The sequence below is a fragment of the Prionailurus viverrinus genome, chromosome A1 (assembly GCF_022837055.1).
Source record: "Prionailurus viverrinus isolate Anna chromosome A1, UM_Priviv_1.0, whole genome shotgun sequence".
In the NCBI taxonomy this organism is placed as follows: Eukaryota; Metazoa; Chordata; class Mammalia; order Carnivora; family Felidae; genus Prionailurus; species Prionailurus viverrinus.
Window position 1 is genome coordinate 212,111,460 of NC_062561.1, and position 17,610 is coordinate 212,129,069.

The window sequence follows — 17,610 nt, forward strand, 5'->3', positions numbered from 1 at the left end:
AGATCCATTCTAACACCATCTTTCTGCATCTTGAATGCTGTGTTTGCATAGCCTTCAACCATTGCTCCCTCATTCACAATTCACATTAAAAAAAAGTAGTTTCTAGAGTCCCTCATTTACATTGGTCAGTGAGCTTGTAAGATGATTAGTTGTTTTTGGAATAGGGAGGAACTTTCCGATCATTTAATCCAATCCTTCCATTTGACAGAGGAGGAGAAACCAGAGACCTTGAGATTTGCTCAGACATCCCTGGAGCTGCGTCTCCAGGCTCCCAGGCCAGTATGCTTTCTACTCTTGTGCAGGTTTTGAAAACTCCAGCCCCACTGCAGGAGTCTGTATGTGGCCAGGGACCTCTCAGGAGAGGATGCTTCACTGCACCCACTCTTCTCTTCCTGAATATTTAAATCACAAAAGCCAAACTGCAGAAAAATAAATATTATGTCTATTTGTCAGGAGACAGTTAGTGTCTATTTACCCTTTTCTGTCTTCAGAATCTAGGTGTTAATGGACACTAGTCTGTTAATCAAAACATGCTGGTTCCTGGCAAGGATCATTCAGTGTTGAGAATCTCAGTCAAGACAGAAACAATAATAGTTAATATTTAGACCAAAGATGAGAATATTAAATGTGGAGTCAAAGGGGAACATGTAGAATGCTAAATAAGAGAATAAAGCATATAGGGTTGACTCAAAAAGGAGAGTAAAGGGAAGTAAGACTTTTTATTTTATGGCAGGAGGAGGGTTTCAACTATATGAAAGTGTATCTAGGAAAAGCTGTTTATTTATAACTGTTGTCCAGGCTGGAGAAATCAGATGTTCTCTGGACTAAACAAGTAAGTAAGAAATATGCTGAGCACATAGTTGGTCTAAATGAAAGTTGGGAATTCTGAGAGGTTCGAGGCTGTTCCTTGGAGAGGCTGCTGTCACCCCGTAGGCCAGAAGCAGGTGAGAGGCCGAGCTCTGCTAATGTGCTGTGAACTCTTCTGTCAGATGGCGGGCACGGCACGTCATGACCGAGAGATGGCGATCCAGTCCAAGAGGAAGCTCACCACGGCCACCGATCCCATTGAAAGACTCCGACTGCAGTGCCTGGCCAGGGGCTCCGCAGGCATCAAAGGTCTTGGCAGGTAGGGTCCCGGCCATGGGGAGGAAGGACACTGCCAGGTGAGGCTAATACTGGCTGTGTGACCTTGACCGAGTCTTATTCTCCTAGGGTCTCAGTTCCCTATTTGTAAAATGTAGTTTGGAAGACTTGATCTCTGAAGCATCTTGTAACCATTTTTGGTTCTTAGTCCCAGATTCAGCAAGGCTGTGTCTGAGATGAGAGCACAGCCCCTGGGACAACTTGAAGTGAAGAGAGAGGCGTGCCCAGGTCCCAGCGACACCCAGCAGGATGCGGAGAGGGACTCTGCTAGAAACTGACAATGGAAGCGAGCTTGGAAGAGGGAGGAAGTTGCTTTCAGGCAGTCACATCTTGCTGACCTCCAGGGGGCACTGGAATTGCCTGTGGGATATTCACTGCAGGTGGGCTTCTCCCAACTCCATAGGACCTGTCCTCTGGCCCTCTGAGAGTGTGAGAAGTCCTCAGGACCAGGAAACCCAAGGAAAAAGAGATTGTAAGCCTCCAACTGGCAGGATCTCTTTTTAACAGACTGCATGGAATGCCTGCCATGGGCCAGGTGTTTGTATGTTTGTGGGTGAACAAGGCTTCTCCAGGCCCCAGGCAGGACTTAGACTAAGGAAATTGACTGTCACAAAAACCAGAATCTCCGTGGTGATGTTGTAGGTTAGAGAAATACAGGGCACCACAGCAGGGGCATCCGACCTCACATGTGGAGGTTATAGACAGCTTCACTTACAGTGAGGAACTTACTGAGCATTGGGGACATCACTTTTAATAGTCTCAAATTCTCAGACTAAGCCTGGCTCTGTCAGAAGCCCAGGCTGTGGGTATGTGGACCCTGGTGGCCCAGGTAGTCACAGTCCAGTGAGAAGACTGGCCCATTTCTCTTCAATACTGTGTCACCCCAACCTACAACCTCCACGTCTTTCATCCTGGAGCCATGTTATTGTCCGTGGTGCAAACCCCTCAGGAACACTGCCCTCTGTCCCACTCACTGGCCCACTCAGTTGAGTCCCTCTTGCTGCCTACCCACCCCCCAACCCCTCCTAGCCCTTCCAATGTGAGCCAGTCTATTGGCTCATCCTTGGCTTTTTGCTCCACTGTGTGCTCTGCCTTGGCCCCTTTACTAGTTTTTCCCTTCCCTCAATCTTTCCTCAACTCAAGTGGAAGCTGCTCCCTAGTTTTCCTCTTTATGGGACCACAAAAGTAAAGTGCCATTTTCATCACATGATGTCAAGGATACATACTGTCAACATGATTTATCGGTATTGGTATTGACCTTGATCACCTGGCTGAGGTAGTGTTTGTCTGGCTTTTCCCATGTAAAGTTACCATTCCTCCCCAACCCCATTCCATACTGGACTGGAAGGAAGGAAGTCTCCATGCAAAGCCACACTTAGGAAGTGGGGAGTATGCTTCCCTTCTTGAGGACAGAGCATATGTGCATAATTTATTTGGAATTCTACTCAAGGGAAATTTGTCTTTTCTAAATAATATTTATTTATTTATTTAATCATTTATTTAAACCCATATGGACTCATGGATATTTATTTTATACTTTGTGTTACAATTTCACACTATTTTATTGCTCAAACTCTAGAAAATTGAGCTTTAGAAGCTCTTTCAGTTGGCTCCTATGTCCCTTTGACATATCCCCATCATTGTTAAGTTTTTTTATTTGTTTTTTTGTTTTGAGTGCTTCCTTACTTTCTGTACAAGATACTCCAAGTTCATCTTGAGTATTTCGTGTCCCAGTCCTAGAATCAGACATTTCTCCAAGAAGCCCGATTCTTTTTATTGGATAATTGCATTAGAAATCAAGATCTAGGCTCTAGATGTACTTGTTGTTATTGGTGTATTACTTCTAGGTTCTCTTAGCTGACGGAAGAAGAAAGTATATGTGAAAATATATGTACAATCTATAGATATCTTTATATGTAATCATCTGTGTTTATATTAAGCTAAGCATGAGTTCATACTAATGTCTCCAACTCTAGCCCATTACCACATGCATCCGACCATTTAACCTCCTCCCCTGGCTTATCTATAAATTCCCATTTCAACAGTGATAAATCTGGCTCCCACCATCTGCCATCTATTTACTTAATTGTTCAATTCCAGTATACCTTATAGCAATGTCAGAATTGTTAACTCAAATCTCCATGGGAAATATTATTATCAACTAGAGTCCAGTGCTTATGTGCAGTTCCTTTTGCCTTTAGTCCTACAGACTCCCATCTCCACAGCTACTTAAGTCAGCACCTTCATACTCCATGGCTCCCCCCCACCCCCTTTCAGTGAGGTTGTTTCAAACTTTTGTAATACAGTTGAGTTCTCTTGTCACTGTGCATTCCTTCCTGGGATCCCCTGACCTCCTAAATAGTTATTTTAAAATTTGTATACATTAAATTTTATTCTTTGTAGTCTACAGTTCTATGGGCTTTAGCAAGTATATCATGTATCCACCATTATAGTTTGGGCTTTAGCAAGTATATCATGTATCCACCATCATAGAGAATAGTTTCACTGTCCTAAAAATTCCCTGTTGCTCCACCTATTCTCTTCCTTCCTTCCTTTTTCTTTTTATTGTATGTATAGTTTTGCCTTTTGCAGAATGTCATAGAATTAGAATCACATAGTACATTTTCTTTTAAGGTTTTCCTTTTATGAGATTCTGGGAAGAGGCTCTCCAATTTTGGAAGGAGAGTACAGACAAGAATCTAGGGCTTCTGTATTTTACTTTGAATAACGTTGAGAGTGGTTTATTTTTAAATCTTTGTGCTTACATCTTATTCTATGTTCTTTTCTTTCCTGTGTGTGTGTGTGTGTGTATGTGTGTGTGCATTTTCTTCAGAGTGTTTCGAATTATGGATGACAATAACAACCGGACCCTTGATTTCAAAGAATTTTTGAAAGGACTAAATGATTATGCTGTGGTCATGGAAAAGGAAGAGGCAGAAGAGCTCTTCCGGAGGTTTGATAAAGATGGAAATGGAACAATAGACTTCAATGAATTTCTTCTCACATTAAGAGTAAGTGGCCTCATGAATCAGTGTATCTTCTGAGTTTGGCTTTCACGTGGTTTGGGTTGGTTATTTTGAGGTTTTGTTTTCAGAAGTTGTTACTGTGCTGTGGAGGAGATGGGAAGGAGATTGATAACAGGTTTAGGGACTTTTTGGAATAACCATAATGCATGTCATTTAACAGCACACAATTTCATACTACTGAGAGGAATCAGATATTTCATCATATATCTTATTAAAAAAAGCTCATTTGCTTGTGTTGTCTGTGTTTGTGTTTTTTTTTTCTATTTATCTAGCCTCCAATGTCTAGAGCCAGGAAAGAGGTAATTATGCAAGCTTTTAGGAAGTTAGACAAGACCGGAGATGGAGTTATAACTATTGAAGATCTTCGTGAAGTGTATAATGCGAAACACCATCCTAAGTACCAAAATGGAGAATGGACCGAAGAACAAGTATTCAGGAAGTTTCTGGATAACTTTGATTCACCCTATGACAAAGATGGATTGGTAAGTAAAAGAGCTTAACCTAAGTGAAGTTTCTTCTGTTGAATTTGTCATTGAAATTAGGAAATAGGTCCAAAGCCTTAAAAAGTACTTATAGCATATTCATTATAAATAGGAGTAAAATATCTCCTTAGAGACTATTTAGAAAGTTGGCAACTAAAGTGATGATATATGTGTGTGTGATATATGATATATATGTGATATATATATTGGTGAGAGGTCCACATATAGCTAAATACCCATCATCTGAAGAACACAATATTTTGATTTAACACTCCATTGCACGGTTACTTATGTTTACCATACTTAGCCAGCCATATTCCAATGAACTCGACTAGGGTAAAGCCTATTTAACTTCAAAATGAAACCATGATTTAATTTTTTGGAACATGATTCACAAGGTATTTCAAGATATTGAAGTGTTTTTCGCACTCATCCTTACAGTATCACTTGTTATCACACTTTGCTGTGTGGAAATGCCATTTAAGGGAAGCTTTCAGTAAAGGGAATGCCAGGTAACAGAACTTACTTCGATTTTGTCTTGAGTAGGCTTGAGATTAACTTGCATTTCTAAACTATAGTGAACTTAAAAACACCTGATCTCCATTAATGGTATCTTCAAGTTATGAACACATAGCTTGGTAGGGTAAGGAATTACATCTCTGCAACTGTGATGTTGTCTCCCTAGGCTGAGATGACAATGTCATCTGTCTTTTATCAACAGGCTTAAGTGGGCTTTTGAACTCAGAACCAGTTCTGATCTTAGGTGTCCTAAAGGCCCTGATGATGGGGAAGGGAGTGTTCTACTTGGTCCACAGTCAGCACCAGCAGATGTCTGGGGAGGGTTACTCAGAACCCCTGTGTCACACAGGAAGGAGTAGTGGGGCACTGGGCAGGAAGAAAAGATATTAATGATAGGAATAGGAAGCAAGGCTTCCCCTTCTTAAGGGAGTTTCTCCCAACTTTTTCCCTGAAACTTCATAGTGAGTCTAATTAGCAAGGGGTTAGGGGAGTAGTAAGGCAACCTTTCTTTCCTTCCTACTGACATTTTCCTGTTGGGGACAGAGAAATACCCTTCATTTTAGTTGAAGGATTAGAGAGGTGGATTAAAAAAAGGGCGGGGGGGGGCTAGATTCTCAGGGGAGCCTAATGCTTAGGGACAGAAGTAACAGAACCAAACCATATGTTTTCTTCCAACATTGCTGGTCTTTGATCTCTGAAATGGCAGTGGAAAAATAGTCAACTGCCATTTCCCCAAATTAGCCCGCCTCTACATGAGATCCCAGGGTGTACTTGCCTCCTCTCTGCAGGTGGTTCCTTCTCCTCGTTGCCAGGGGAAACCTCAGCTGCTCTTTTCTCTACCCCAAGTCAAAGTAGCCAGTTGTTATGATTCAGCTGATTTAAAGTTCCCACTTCTGTCCCTTTTGACATTTATTTTAACAAGCCATCTTAAGTTCTCAAATACTCATAAAGGTCATTGGGGTTTTTAGTAGTTACAGCATTTGCTATCACCTGACTATCACAGACACTGTGTTAATATCCAGCTGACTGTGCATGATCATCATCCAGGCTACGTATTAATAACGTACATTGCTGGCTGTACTGCAGAACTACAGAATCTGATTATTTTTGGGTGGGGATCAAGGACTTACAGTTTTAGTAAGTACCCCAGATGGCTCTTATTCACATTCATATTTGAGATCATTGTCTCTAAAAGATTCAGAAGTAATTTTTAATTACTACATATAATATGCAAATGAACCTTATTTGGCATAATTATGGAGCTGGATCATTTATTGACTACTTATCTACTGGATATAGTACTAAGGGTCTTAAAATACGTAATGAAAATATTTTTGGAAAGTGATGTGGAATTCAAACTTTTGTTCATTGAATCATATTTTAAACACACAAAGAAATATTGATGTAAACAAACTCCACGATAAATTCTTTTATAAAGAGAAGAATTAGTCCTTAAGTGAGATTTTCCAAATTGAGTTGTTTTATACATTAAGATTTCTTATGGTGAAGCATAGCTAGCTATGCTTGAAGCCAGTGCACTCATATATGGCTAAAAAATGTAGCGGATATCCAAATAAGACAGAATTTAGAATAAGCCAATAAATTTAGCATACTCATTATGATGCTGAAATTTGTGAACTTTTAATAGTTTGGGCTAAGTTCTCAGGTAGTCATAAAAACTCCTGAGTTTGTAGCAGTCATGGATTTTGATGTAATGGATCCTGTGTTAATAATCCTCACACCCCATCTTCAGAGCCCTCTGTACACCAGAAGCCATATGGATAGAGGTATGAAAGCAACCAAATCGTGTATGAAGTGAACCTTCCTCACTCTAATTCTATCCCTAAAACCCACCCTAGTTGGGTGAGATTTTCATTTCTTACTTTTTTATTTTTATTTTTTAATTTTTAAAAATGTTTATTTACTTAGAGAGAGAAGGAGAGAGCGTGTGAGCAGGGGAGGGGCAGAGAGAGAAGAAGACAGAGAATTCCAACCACTGGCAGTGCAGAGTCCAACACGGGGCTCAAACTCACGAACTGTGAGATCATGACCTGAGTCAAAATCAAGAGTGAGACTCTTAACCCACTGTGCCACTGGGGTGCTCCACTTCTTCCTTTTTTTAATATCTAGGTTTGGAAGTTTTCATTTATATATGTTATTTTACAATTACAAATATATTTTTTAGATGTCAGAAGTAGATTAGCCTTTGAGCAAATATGGGTCTTACAGTCTTCTCTCATATAGAAATTTTTTAATAATTAAAAATATTTAAAAAAAAATTTTTTTTTCAACATTTATTTATTTTTGGGACAGAGAGAGACAGAGCATGAACGGGGGAGGGGCAGAGAGAGAGGGAGACACAGAATCGGAAGCAGGCTCCAGGCTCTGAGCCATCAGCCCAGAGCCTGACGCGGGGCTCGAACCCACGGACCGCGAGATTGTGACCTGGCTGAAGTCGGACGCTTCACCGACTGCGCCACCTAGGCGCCCCAAAAATATTTTAAATACATTACTGAGTGTATATAAATAACCTGAACTTATTTTATGATTTTTCTAATCAGTCTGAAACAGAGAAAAAGGTACTGTGTTCTGTACCATGACTCAAATATTTCCAACGCTCCCATTCAGGACCTTCTCCATTATATAACGAATATTCTGTCAATTCACGGTAGCATAGGCTGATCAAAAGCAGAGGTGTCCATTCTCTCCATTTTACTAATGTCAAACAAAATAATTAAGTAGGAGTAGTTATTATGACTGAAAATTAATTTACTACAATGAGGGAAAACTTGGGGAAATTATAGGATTTGTCATTCAGGCTATTCTGAGTATAAATTGAGTCTCAGGAAACAAGCAAACACTTCACTAAGAATAACTGATGGCCTTTTCTGAAATGATCAAATATATTAGCTCTGATGTCTGGTTTTATGTAATCTGACTTCTGGAAGGTTTAATGCTGGATAACTGGGAAATGCAAAGGAGGACATACGTAAAGAAATTGAAGAAAGGAGAACACTAATGGTATTCTAATTTTAACAAAAGCTATGCACATATTTATTTCTACTTCCAGACCATCGAAAAGCCCAGCTCAACTATTAGTTCAGTCCAATGACTTTCTTCCTTCTGCTTTTTACTATTTTGTGGGTGGTGGGGCAGGGGGTAAGTACAGGGAGAGAAATTTCGTCCCCTGACTTTTTTTTTCTCTGTTCACTTATGATTACAGTAAAAAAGGCAAGTGGGTCGATCAGCTCATATGATTATTAGAAGACATAAGTAGGCACTCTGGAAGGGGGGTTTTGAATTATTTATGGATTTCACTTTTTGATGTTTTTAATCTTTCATGACATTTAAAATTGAGGGCTGACTAGGGGTGCCTCAGTGGCTCAGTTGGTTAAGGAGCCGACTTTGGCTCAGGTCATGATCTCAAGGCTTGTGAGTTTGAGCCCCGCATGGGGCTCTGTGCTGACACCTCAGAGCCTGGAGCCTGCTTTGCATTCTGTGTCTCCCTCTCTCTCTGCCCCTCCCCCTCTTGTGTGTGTGTGTGTGTGTGTGTGTGTGTGTGTGTGTGCGCGCGCGCGCGCGCGCGCTCTCTCTCAAAAATAAATAAACGTTAAAAAAATTTTTAATTGAGGGCTAATTAGAGAACAACAAATTTCCCAGCCATTGTTGTTGTGTCTGTGTCCTCCCATGGAAGCAGGGCTGTACTTTGGGTTACACTGATTGCTCACAGAGATCCTTCCAACAGGAAGACAATTCCTTCTCTGAGTCAACCAATCCTGTCAGCTACTATGGTTGAATTGCAGTGTACATATCACCGACAGCTATTAAAAAATAAGATCGATACCTGTTTCTTCTTTCTAGCAGCAAAGTGATATAAAATCTAGCCTGGAAAAACACATTGGTCGCTATACCAAAGAGACAGTTCTAAGAACAGGAGGGAGAGAACCCAGGCTAGTGTGAGGGGGCATGGAGGAGGGGCGTCTTTTTTCACTCACTTTGTGCCTTGAATGAGTAATTTCTACCTTAAAAAAGCATGAAGTTAAGGAGGATTTAACTATAAATCTATTTCTTTATCCACAGGACAGAATTCCACTTTCTAAAAGGTAACACATTACTTGCCTCGACCCCAGGGCATGCCGTGTTGTTTCTGATGTGTCACAGAAAGCCTGTACTAACTACAGCTAAAGAAACTTGTTTCTTGCTCTGAATTTCAGTCTCACTGATCCGAACAGATGGGTTCCTGCTCTTAAAGAGAGGCGAGAACCTATGTTTCACTTTCCATTTAGGTTGGTGTGGAAATTTTCAAGATTTTCTATTCATCTTCCCCTCTGCCACCCATCAAGGCCATCCTCAGCTTGACTCTGCTCTTGTCTGAGATCTATGCTTGATCTGTGTCATTAAAAAGCTTCCTTGACCAAAGTTCCCCTCCCATTTATAGGTACTAGAAATATGCTTCCATTGAAGTGGTGGGAAGCAAAGTTATGTTTTTGTTTCTGACTTTTCCACTGCAGGTGACCCCCGAGGAGTTTATGAACTACTATGCAGGGGTGAGCGCATCCATTGACACTGATGTGTATTTCATCATCATGATGAGAACTGCCTGGAAGCTCTAAATGTAGGATCTGGGGACCAGGGCATTGGGTGCAGCCACATGGCTCCAAATGATTAAACATCAGCCCCAAACCAGGATCACATTTGATTTCATGTTCATCCCAGTGATTCTTCCCTGTCAACACACACTGCATTTTCTAGGGCAGGCATGACACTATGTAGTTAACTGTGACTTAACTTCTCTGAAACTGTTTCCTTAGCTCTAATATAGGAATTAATTAAAATAAGATTCGGAAAGCTCTTAGAGCCAGGCTCTAGGATACATACATGTGTCTAATAAACATTAGGTGCCTTCCTTGGCCATTAATAAAAGTTTGAGTATTTTAATTGTAATTCCCACCCACACACCCACAGTCTTTCTCCACATCCTTTTAGATGGTCTATTTCTAGGTGTGAGAATTCATCTGTTTTTATGACTGACTGTAAATTTTCTTTAAGTTTATTTATTTATTTGGCAAGAGAGAGACAGAGAGAGGGAAAGAGAGAGAGCTCACAAGCACACATGAATGGGGGAGGGGCAGAGAGAGACAGGGAGAGAGAGACAATCCCAAGCAGACTTCATGCTATCATCGCAGAGGAGACAGATGAGGGGCTCAAACTCATGAACTGTGAGATCATGACCTGAGCTGAAACCAAGAGTCAGATGTCTAACTGACTGAGCCACCCAGGCACCCCCCTGACTTTAAGAGCTTCAGTTACAAATTGGGTACCAGAAGAGAACACACATTAGCCTCAATTTTTATACCTGAATCTTGAGTTTCTCTGCCCGTGGTTTAGGGAAGCCTTGGTGTGGTGAATAGATTAGAATGACATTTTTGGGTCATCTAAAGCTTCTGTGAGATGGGAGGCCATTTCCTTGAGCAGTAGAGCTAGGACCATCCCTGTGGTTAAAATTTGAGGCTGGGCTGTGCTCTCAGATTTTATGGGGGACCTCTTGTTTAGTGAGTGAGCAGATTGTATCATCAAACCTTTGTCCGGTGGAATGTTCATCTCCCCTCTCCCTGCCATGGGCCAATGATGTTGACATTCCCACCATCACAAGAGGGTGGGGTATGACATAGACAAGGGTCACAGGCCTACTACAAAGAGTGTGTTCCATCTTGACACTTTATGGCCCAAAGTATTCTCCTTCCAGCTCTAAGCTTTGGCTTTATATCGTCAATGTGCAAGAATCTCCCCACGAAAGACTTCAAAGCAAAGGCAGCTTCAGCTGTTAGGAAATAGATGTTGAAACAATCACTCTCCTTCTATGTGTTCTATGTCTGGGGTCAGAGATAAAAACACAGTGATCAGCCCTTTGGCTGTGATGCTGGAGGTAATAACCACCTGCCTTGTTATCAGGGCCATCCTTTTTTGTCTCCTCTGTCCCTGGCTGTACTCATCCCCTGGCTTGGGGGCATGCATTGGGATAATAGTTAAGATCCCATGTATTTAAGTGGCTCTAGAATTAAGGTCAAGCACACTTGCCATATTTTGTACTAATTCACTTGTTTACTTTTATCTCACAGACTTGGAAGTCTAGATCAAGATATACTTTGATTTAAAATTTGTGTTTAGAGCAGGTGTTTCCAGATGAGAATCATGGCAGTTTGCTTGTTGTCAAGAAGCTAAACTCCCACAGACTCTGATGACAGACTGGAAAAGTGACCTTTTTCTTGAGGATGGGAGCACCCCCAAATTTCGGGAAGCTAGTTTTTCAGAAATTAATTACACAAGTTTGGTTTTCTACTGGATTTATTATCTAGGCTTATATAAAGATTGGAAGGCTGAAAGATGCCAAGTATTATGAAGAAATATGTATAAATGAGGCAGAAATCCAGTAGAAATTGTGATGGGCTATATCAGAAAAATATCCATGTTTTCTGTAACCTGTACTTTGCCAGTCATGGCTAAGGAGAGGTTCCTGGTTTCCTGGCCATGGGCAGTTTCAAGCCTACTGCTCTAGATAGATCTGTGTCTTTGATTCTAGGAATGACTCATACCTCTGCTTAACTGGGGACATAGAGTTAGCATGTGATTCTGAACAAGGACTAGGCCATAGCTATCAGCTTCGTCTCCCCCAGTCATATTTTTACTTCCTGTCTAAATGGGGCACAGGCCATGCTCTCAGATTTTAGATAACACGTGCCTCACAGTCTGTTTGGTCACATTCAGTTATCTCTCTTCTAGCAGGTCAGGTTGTGGGCCCAAAAGTGAGGATTCCCCCAAGGGCCTCTCCCCTACCCCCCTCCTCCCTCCACCCCTGTAAACAAGATCTAGCAAGTTGATCATCAAGGATCACTCCACTCCTATTTTGAGCCTTCTCTGTGATTTCTGGCCTAGTCAGAAATTTAACTCGATTATTATAAATTTAACTGTATTATAAATTTAACTCATTATTTAACTCTATTCCTTCTGGTAGCAGTGGGAGGAACAGAGAAGAGTCATTTAAGAAAAATCATTTGCTAATACTTTTCTGGATGTAGTTTTTGTTTATTTGACTTTCACAATTTAAATTTTACTCCATTTGCAAATTAAAAAGTAAGTACCGAGGTCAGAAGATAAAACACAATAAAAAAATCTCTAAACTAACTCGTAGGAGCACCTTACCTGTTGGGTCTGAACCCCAGAGAGCAAGTAAACATACAAGCCAAAGATAAGAGGGTGAATTTAGTAGCTTCTCCTGAAACAGAAACAGTGTATGTGAATATTCTGAGAATCGTGATTGCTCAGAATAAGCCGCCAATATCAGTACTGTATCTGGGTTCTAGCTCCCCCTAAAGGCAACCCTAGGGAGGAAGGGAGGGGTGACCCTAACTCACCCTCTCTTCAAGGGCTGGTTCACATCCTGCCTGAGTTCCCTTCAGAAGCACAGGCGAGTAATTCAAGAAACGTTGGTGTCGTAGTCTAGGGAAGAATTCCTCCTGTCATTCTGCACGGCTAATTTTCTGACATTCATAGACATTCAAACCTTGATAGAATTTTTCTTCCCAGACCCAAATGGCACCCTGGAGGCTGATGTATGGCTCTTGGTGGTTTGGTGGCAGCATGGAGTAACACTTCATACCCTAGTAGCAGCTTTCTAAGGCAGAGCTGGGCCCCCCTCAAGTAGGCTGTAGATTGGCTTTGTCACATCACAGTGTTAGATTGAATACATCCCACTGGTAAATATGTATTGAGTCACTGCTATGTGCCCTGTTCTGTTCTAGGCTGTGGGGATAGAGGAAGGAGCTAGAATGAATGTAAATAAAACCACTGGCTTTCAAACCAAACTAATAGCCCAGAGCTAAGATATCAGAGAGGAAACATAGGCACTGAAGCCAAGACAGTTGCAGCCCTTTATACGGCAGTGTGTTGCAGAGCATGTAGTAAATTTGGTGAATGTAGACAATCTATCAAGACAATGTCAGGAAAATACTCTTCTGTTCTTGGAAGCAGACCACTGTGTCTGCCTTTCACTTCTCTTGGCCAGTGTGGATTGCCTCACTGAGCCACAAGAGTACAAGCAGGTAATGATTCAAGCCTCTTTAGGCACCCAACAGATGGAATTTGTTCTGCTGATGTTTAATCAAGTGGAGAGATGAAATTAACCAAATGCATTTTTGGCTGGTGTGTGGGTGCCCTTCTGCTCCCCTTTCGTGAAATTCTACTAACACCTCTGAGCGCTATACCCTTTTGGATTTATGCACAACTCTCTGGGCCATAGAGAATCATGGCAGTTCCAATTTCTCAGTTCAGTCCATAGAATGGCTTTCTTGGAAATTATAGGCTGTTCTTTTAAATCAAGAGCTTATTGAAAGAAGCAGCAAAGTTTTACATTTCAGAAATGCTTATGATTCAAGGAAAAACAAAGGAGCCCAGGATCTGATAGGTTGTCATATAATGTTATCTTCATATAATTGATCCTTTTGAAAGCCAATGTCTCTAAGCATGATCCTACTCTTCCAGGTCGCTGATGTGGAAACTATATAACCTTGATGGAGATAGCCAGTTCTTTTCTTCTCACAAAAAAGCTCACTAAATGAATCCCCTAAAATTATGTCTTGTAAAACAGATGACAGGTGAAATCTGTTGGAAGAAACATAAACAAATGATTGATGGGGGTTCTGAGAACACTGCTGTGTGAGAAGAGTTCTTTTGTCACCTCAGTTGGTGCGGTGAGAGGTTGTGGTGAAGCAGCTCTTCCTCTCTGAGAATAGCATGACCTTCTTGTTTTATTTTCACACCTGCTTCGCCAAAGCCAGTATCTTCCCTCAGCAGAATAGAGTGGAAGGTGCTCGTTAGGAGTGCAAGACACTGAAACTATGAGCCACCAACCATTAGCTGAGGTTTTGATAATGGACCTGGCAACTACCAGAAAGGTATATTGTATCAGGGAAAGAAAAATCTCCTAATGTAATGGTCTATTTTCTTTTGTCCTAGATTCTTCTTCCTCTTCATAAGTGGAATTTATTTATGGTTTCTCTGGAGTGTTACACAAATCCTAACAGCCATTGAACACGGGTGATGCAATTTCTGTTTCACCAAAGTTCCTGTGAGCGCCGTGGGTTTCCTGTTCCCACTCTCACTCCCAACATGGGGTCAAGTGGCAGATAGCCAAGATATGCACAGGGTCATACCCATTACGCTGCCCATGTAACTATCATTCATCTCCAGTTTCATTCTGCTCTAGGTCCCGTAATAAATTTAAGATAGACCCTGTGACTCAGAGCTCAAGCACCTGAAATTTGAAGCCAGACCTGAGTATGTAGCTTGTAATCCTATCATGAAAGACTTGAGTTACTTTTTCTTTTTCTTTTTTTTTTTTTTTTTTACCAACCTTAAAATTTGGCGCTCAGACACTGGTATTGATTCTGGGAACATCTCGATCTTCAATTTGAAAGGTTTGAGTTGCTTGTCTCCTAGAAACACTTAGGCCACATGCGGAACTGATGACAATCAGTGCTCGGAGAGAGCCTTAGAGCAGGAAAGGAACCCATAATTGAGAGAAAATGACAGATGGCAGAGTAGTTTGCTCTTGCCATGGTTATAGGGAGCCTCAAAGCACTTCCACCTTGATGGGATAAAGTTCAACAGAAATGCAGGGCATTACCAAACGTCAGGCACTGACTTAATGAGACCCAGATCATTCTTTTAGTTTCCAAGGGGGATTGGAAATTAAATTTTGTTCCACAGATTGCATACTTAGTCATGCCTCAAATCTCATTTAGCAATATCATTCAGCATTCATTTATTTAAGATTATCTTTGAAGCTGCACAGTAAATACCATAAATCACCATTAATTTAACTTTGCTAATTGAGTTCATTTAGATAGGGTTTGAATGAAAATTTACTTTTGTTTCATCTATACTAAAGAGAATGAGCAGGTCAGTATATAAAGATTATAGGAGCTGTGCCTACCTACATTCATGTGTGTTTTATAGGTACTTGGAGAGATCTATTTGCATATGAATGCCATTAGTAGACTAGTCCTAAAACGTTCCCACATATCTCAAAACCGTCCTAGGCCAATTGTTTGATGGCAAAGCTTTATTTATGCAACTGTACGTAACACAAACTATTTTCTAGATATTGAGGCATTCCTATATGTAAATCCTATCCTGATTGTATTTTAAATAGAAATTGAAGCTGAAAAAACAATGTTTTATAAGGCACAATTTCCATGACATTTATGCTATAAATTTTAAAATATTTTGTTTAAAAAGTTATACATGCTTATAGTAGTAAGCTACATATGCATTGAAAGTAAGAATTTGTCATAAAAGCAATAGTTAGGATATCACTTCAAGGAACCAGAAATTGAGAAGTTTTTGAGTTACAAAATTAGATATGGTTTAAATATATAATACCAACTTTGTCATTGTTATTTTATCATACCGTGCCTTGCCATTAACATGATTCTGATTTAATAGAATTTCTTCAATTTAAGGCTGGAAAACATTAACGACCCTTGTACTAAAAGAGTTCATTTAGTTTTTATTTCTGTTTTAAGGTCTTTCTAAAATCTATTTCTTCTTAATTAGCTAACATGTTACATATCATGCTTCTTTAAAAGTTTACTTCCTAGATGGTGCTTTTGGATCATTTAAAAATGTTATGTGTGTGATATTTCAGTTTCAGGTTATGGAATTTATTCTTTAAAAATGATGAGGCCCTGTTCAAACTGTACTTGCTCGTGTTTAAAAAAATTTTTTTTCAACGTTTTTATTTTATTTTTGGGACAGAGAGAGACAGAACATGAACGGGGGAGGGGCAGAGAGAGAGGGAGACACAGAATTGGAAACAGGCTCCAGGCTCCGAGCCATCAGCCCAGAGCTTGACGCGGGGCTCGAACTCACGGACCGCAAGATCGTGACCTGGCTGAAGTCGGACGCTTAACCGACTGCGCCACCCAGGTGCCCCATCTCATGTTTTTAAAAGAACAAAATGTAATCCACCCCCCCCCAAAAAAAACCCCACATTATTTTGACAGCCAAGAATGAGAGTTTGAAAATTTTATGTTAACATTCATTTTCTTGCAGCCTTGGACTACTTCTGTCTAGTGGGCCAAGCAAGTTCCCACAATGCTCAGCCTCTGACTGGTGCCCTGAGGACTGTGGGCAATAGAATTACTCTATGCGTTGGTATTGAGGAATGGGGGTGGTTAAGAGGGATGAGAGAGAAATGGAACCTAGGGGCTGATTCCTGCTCTTTTACTTTCTCGTTTCCCATTATAGGAGGCACAGGGCCAACTATGAAATGCTAACATGTATCCTGACCAAATTGAGAAATTGGCCTTCTAGCACTTCTTATATGGCTAGTTCCTTGCCCTCTGCTATTGAATACCAGGCATCATGGATTCCTGGGTGACCAAGGATCCTGGAAAGTGCCCCCACTCTCTAGTTCTATCCTTACTTATGTGATCAGTCTAAACTTTCCCTAAAGAGCTTTTTTTTTCTGTGCATTTATGCTGTAAATTTCTCTATCCTAATGTACTAATAATAATCACAGGTGCAATCATACAAAGGATGCTCTAAAGTAGTGCTTTCTCATAGAAACTTCTGTGATGATGGAAATATTCTACATCTGTGCTCTCCAAGATGTCAGCCACTAGCCACATATGGCTACTGAGCAGTTTAAATGTGGCTAGTTCAACTGAGGAATTCAATTTTTCATTATGTTTAATTTTAACCAATTTAAATTTAAAAGCCATATGTGACTAGTGGCTACTGTACTGGATAGCACAGTTCTAAACATTTTTTTATCTTAATGCAAAAAAAATGATGGCCAGTGGGCTGGCAAATCTTGCAAATGCCCCACCTTAGAGGGGAAAGGAAAGCCAGGTACCCTGATCCCCAATTACCTGAGTTTCTTGATTGCCAATGGCAATTCAGACTCAATAGAAAACATTTCAGGGAGAATGTAAAATGCTCTACTAAGACTCACATGTTTTGACACCATTTCCTTCTTTTCCCCTTGCTTTATCCCCCCCCCCCCCCAACCAGGTTTCAAAAGAAGAATTTTTGAACTATTACGCTGGTGTTAGTGCTTCTATTGACACCGACGCCTATTTCATTTTAATGATGACAAAATCCTGGAGATTATGACACTGTCTATTAATTCTTTTGGAAATCATGGACTCTCAGAGAGTGGAATGACTTTGAAAGAAGTCCATTGCTATAGATTTTTGATAAGATATAAACTGAAGTTTCTGAAAAAGCTAGCCTATGAAAAGCAATAGATCTTCAGTCATCTTACTTAATTGCCTGGAACATATCCATATTCTTAAATGCCTAGGATATGTATTTAAATCAGAAAGAAAGGAAGAACAGAAGGAAGAAAGGAAGCCATGGAGTGAGGCTGGAAAGTG

General features: G+C 40.6%; 1 protein-coding gene across 1 annotated transcript; it reads left to right on the forward strand.

Annotated features, from left to right (window-relative positions):
- The first annotated feature begins 989 nt into the window (after nucleotides 1–989).
- CAPSL (calcyphosine like) lies at nucleotides 990–9,783 on the forward strand. Its single transcript, XM_047875233.1, has 4 exons — nucleotides 990–1,126; nucleotides 3,977–4,154; nucleotides 4,442–4,651; nucleotides 9,682–9,783. The coding sequence occupies exons 1-4, from the start codon at nucleotides 990–992 to the stop codon at nucleotides 9,781–9,783; spliced, it is 627 nt and encodes a 208-aa protein (XP_047731189.1).
- Nucleotides 9,784–17,610: the final 7,827 nt, after the last annotated feature.

Excerpts from the sequence above, each read along its gene's own strand:
- CAPSL (XM_047875233.1), top strand. The coding sequence starts at position 990 with ATGGCGGGCACGGCACGTCATGACCGAGAGATGGCGATCCAGTCCAAG. Across the intron at positions 1,127-3,976 it reads GGCATCAAAGGTCTTGGCAG|AGTGTTTCGAATTATGGATG; the intron begins GTAGGGTCCCGG and ends CATTTTCTTCAG. Across the intron at positions 4,155-4,441 it reads AATTTCTTCTCACATTAAGA|CCTCCAATGTCTAGAGCCAG; the intron begins GTAAGTGGCCTC and ends CTATTTATCTAG.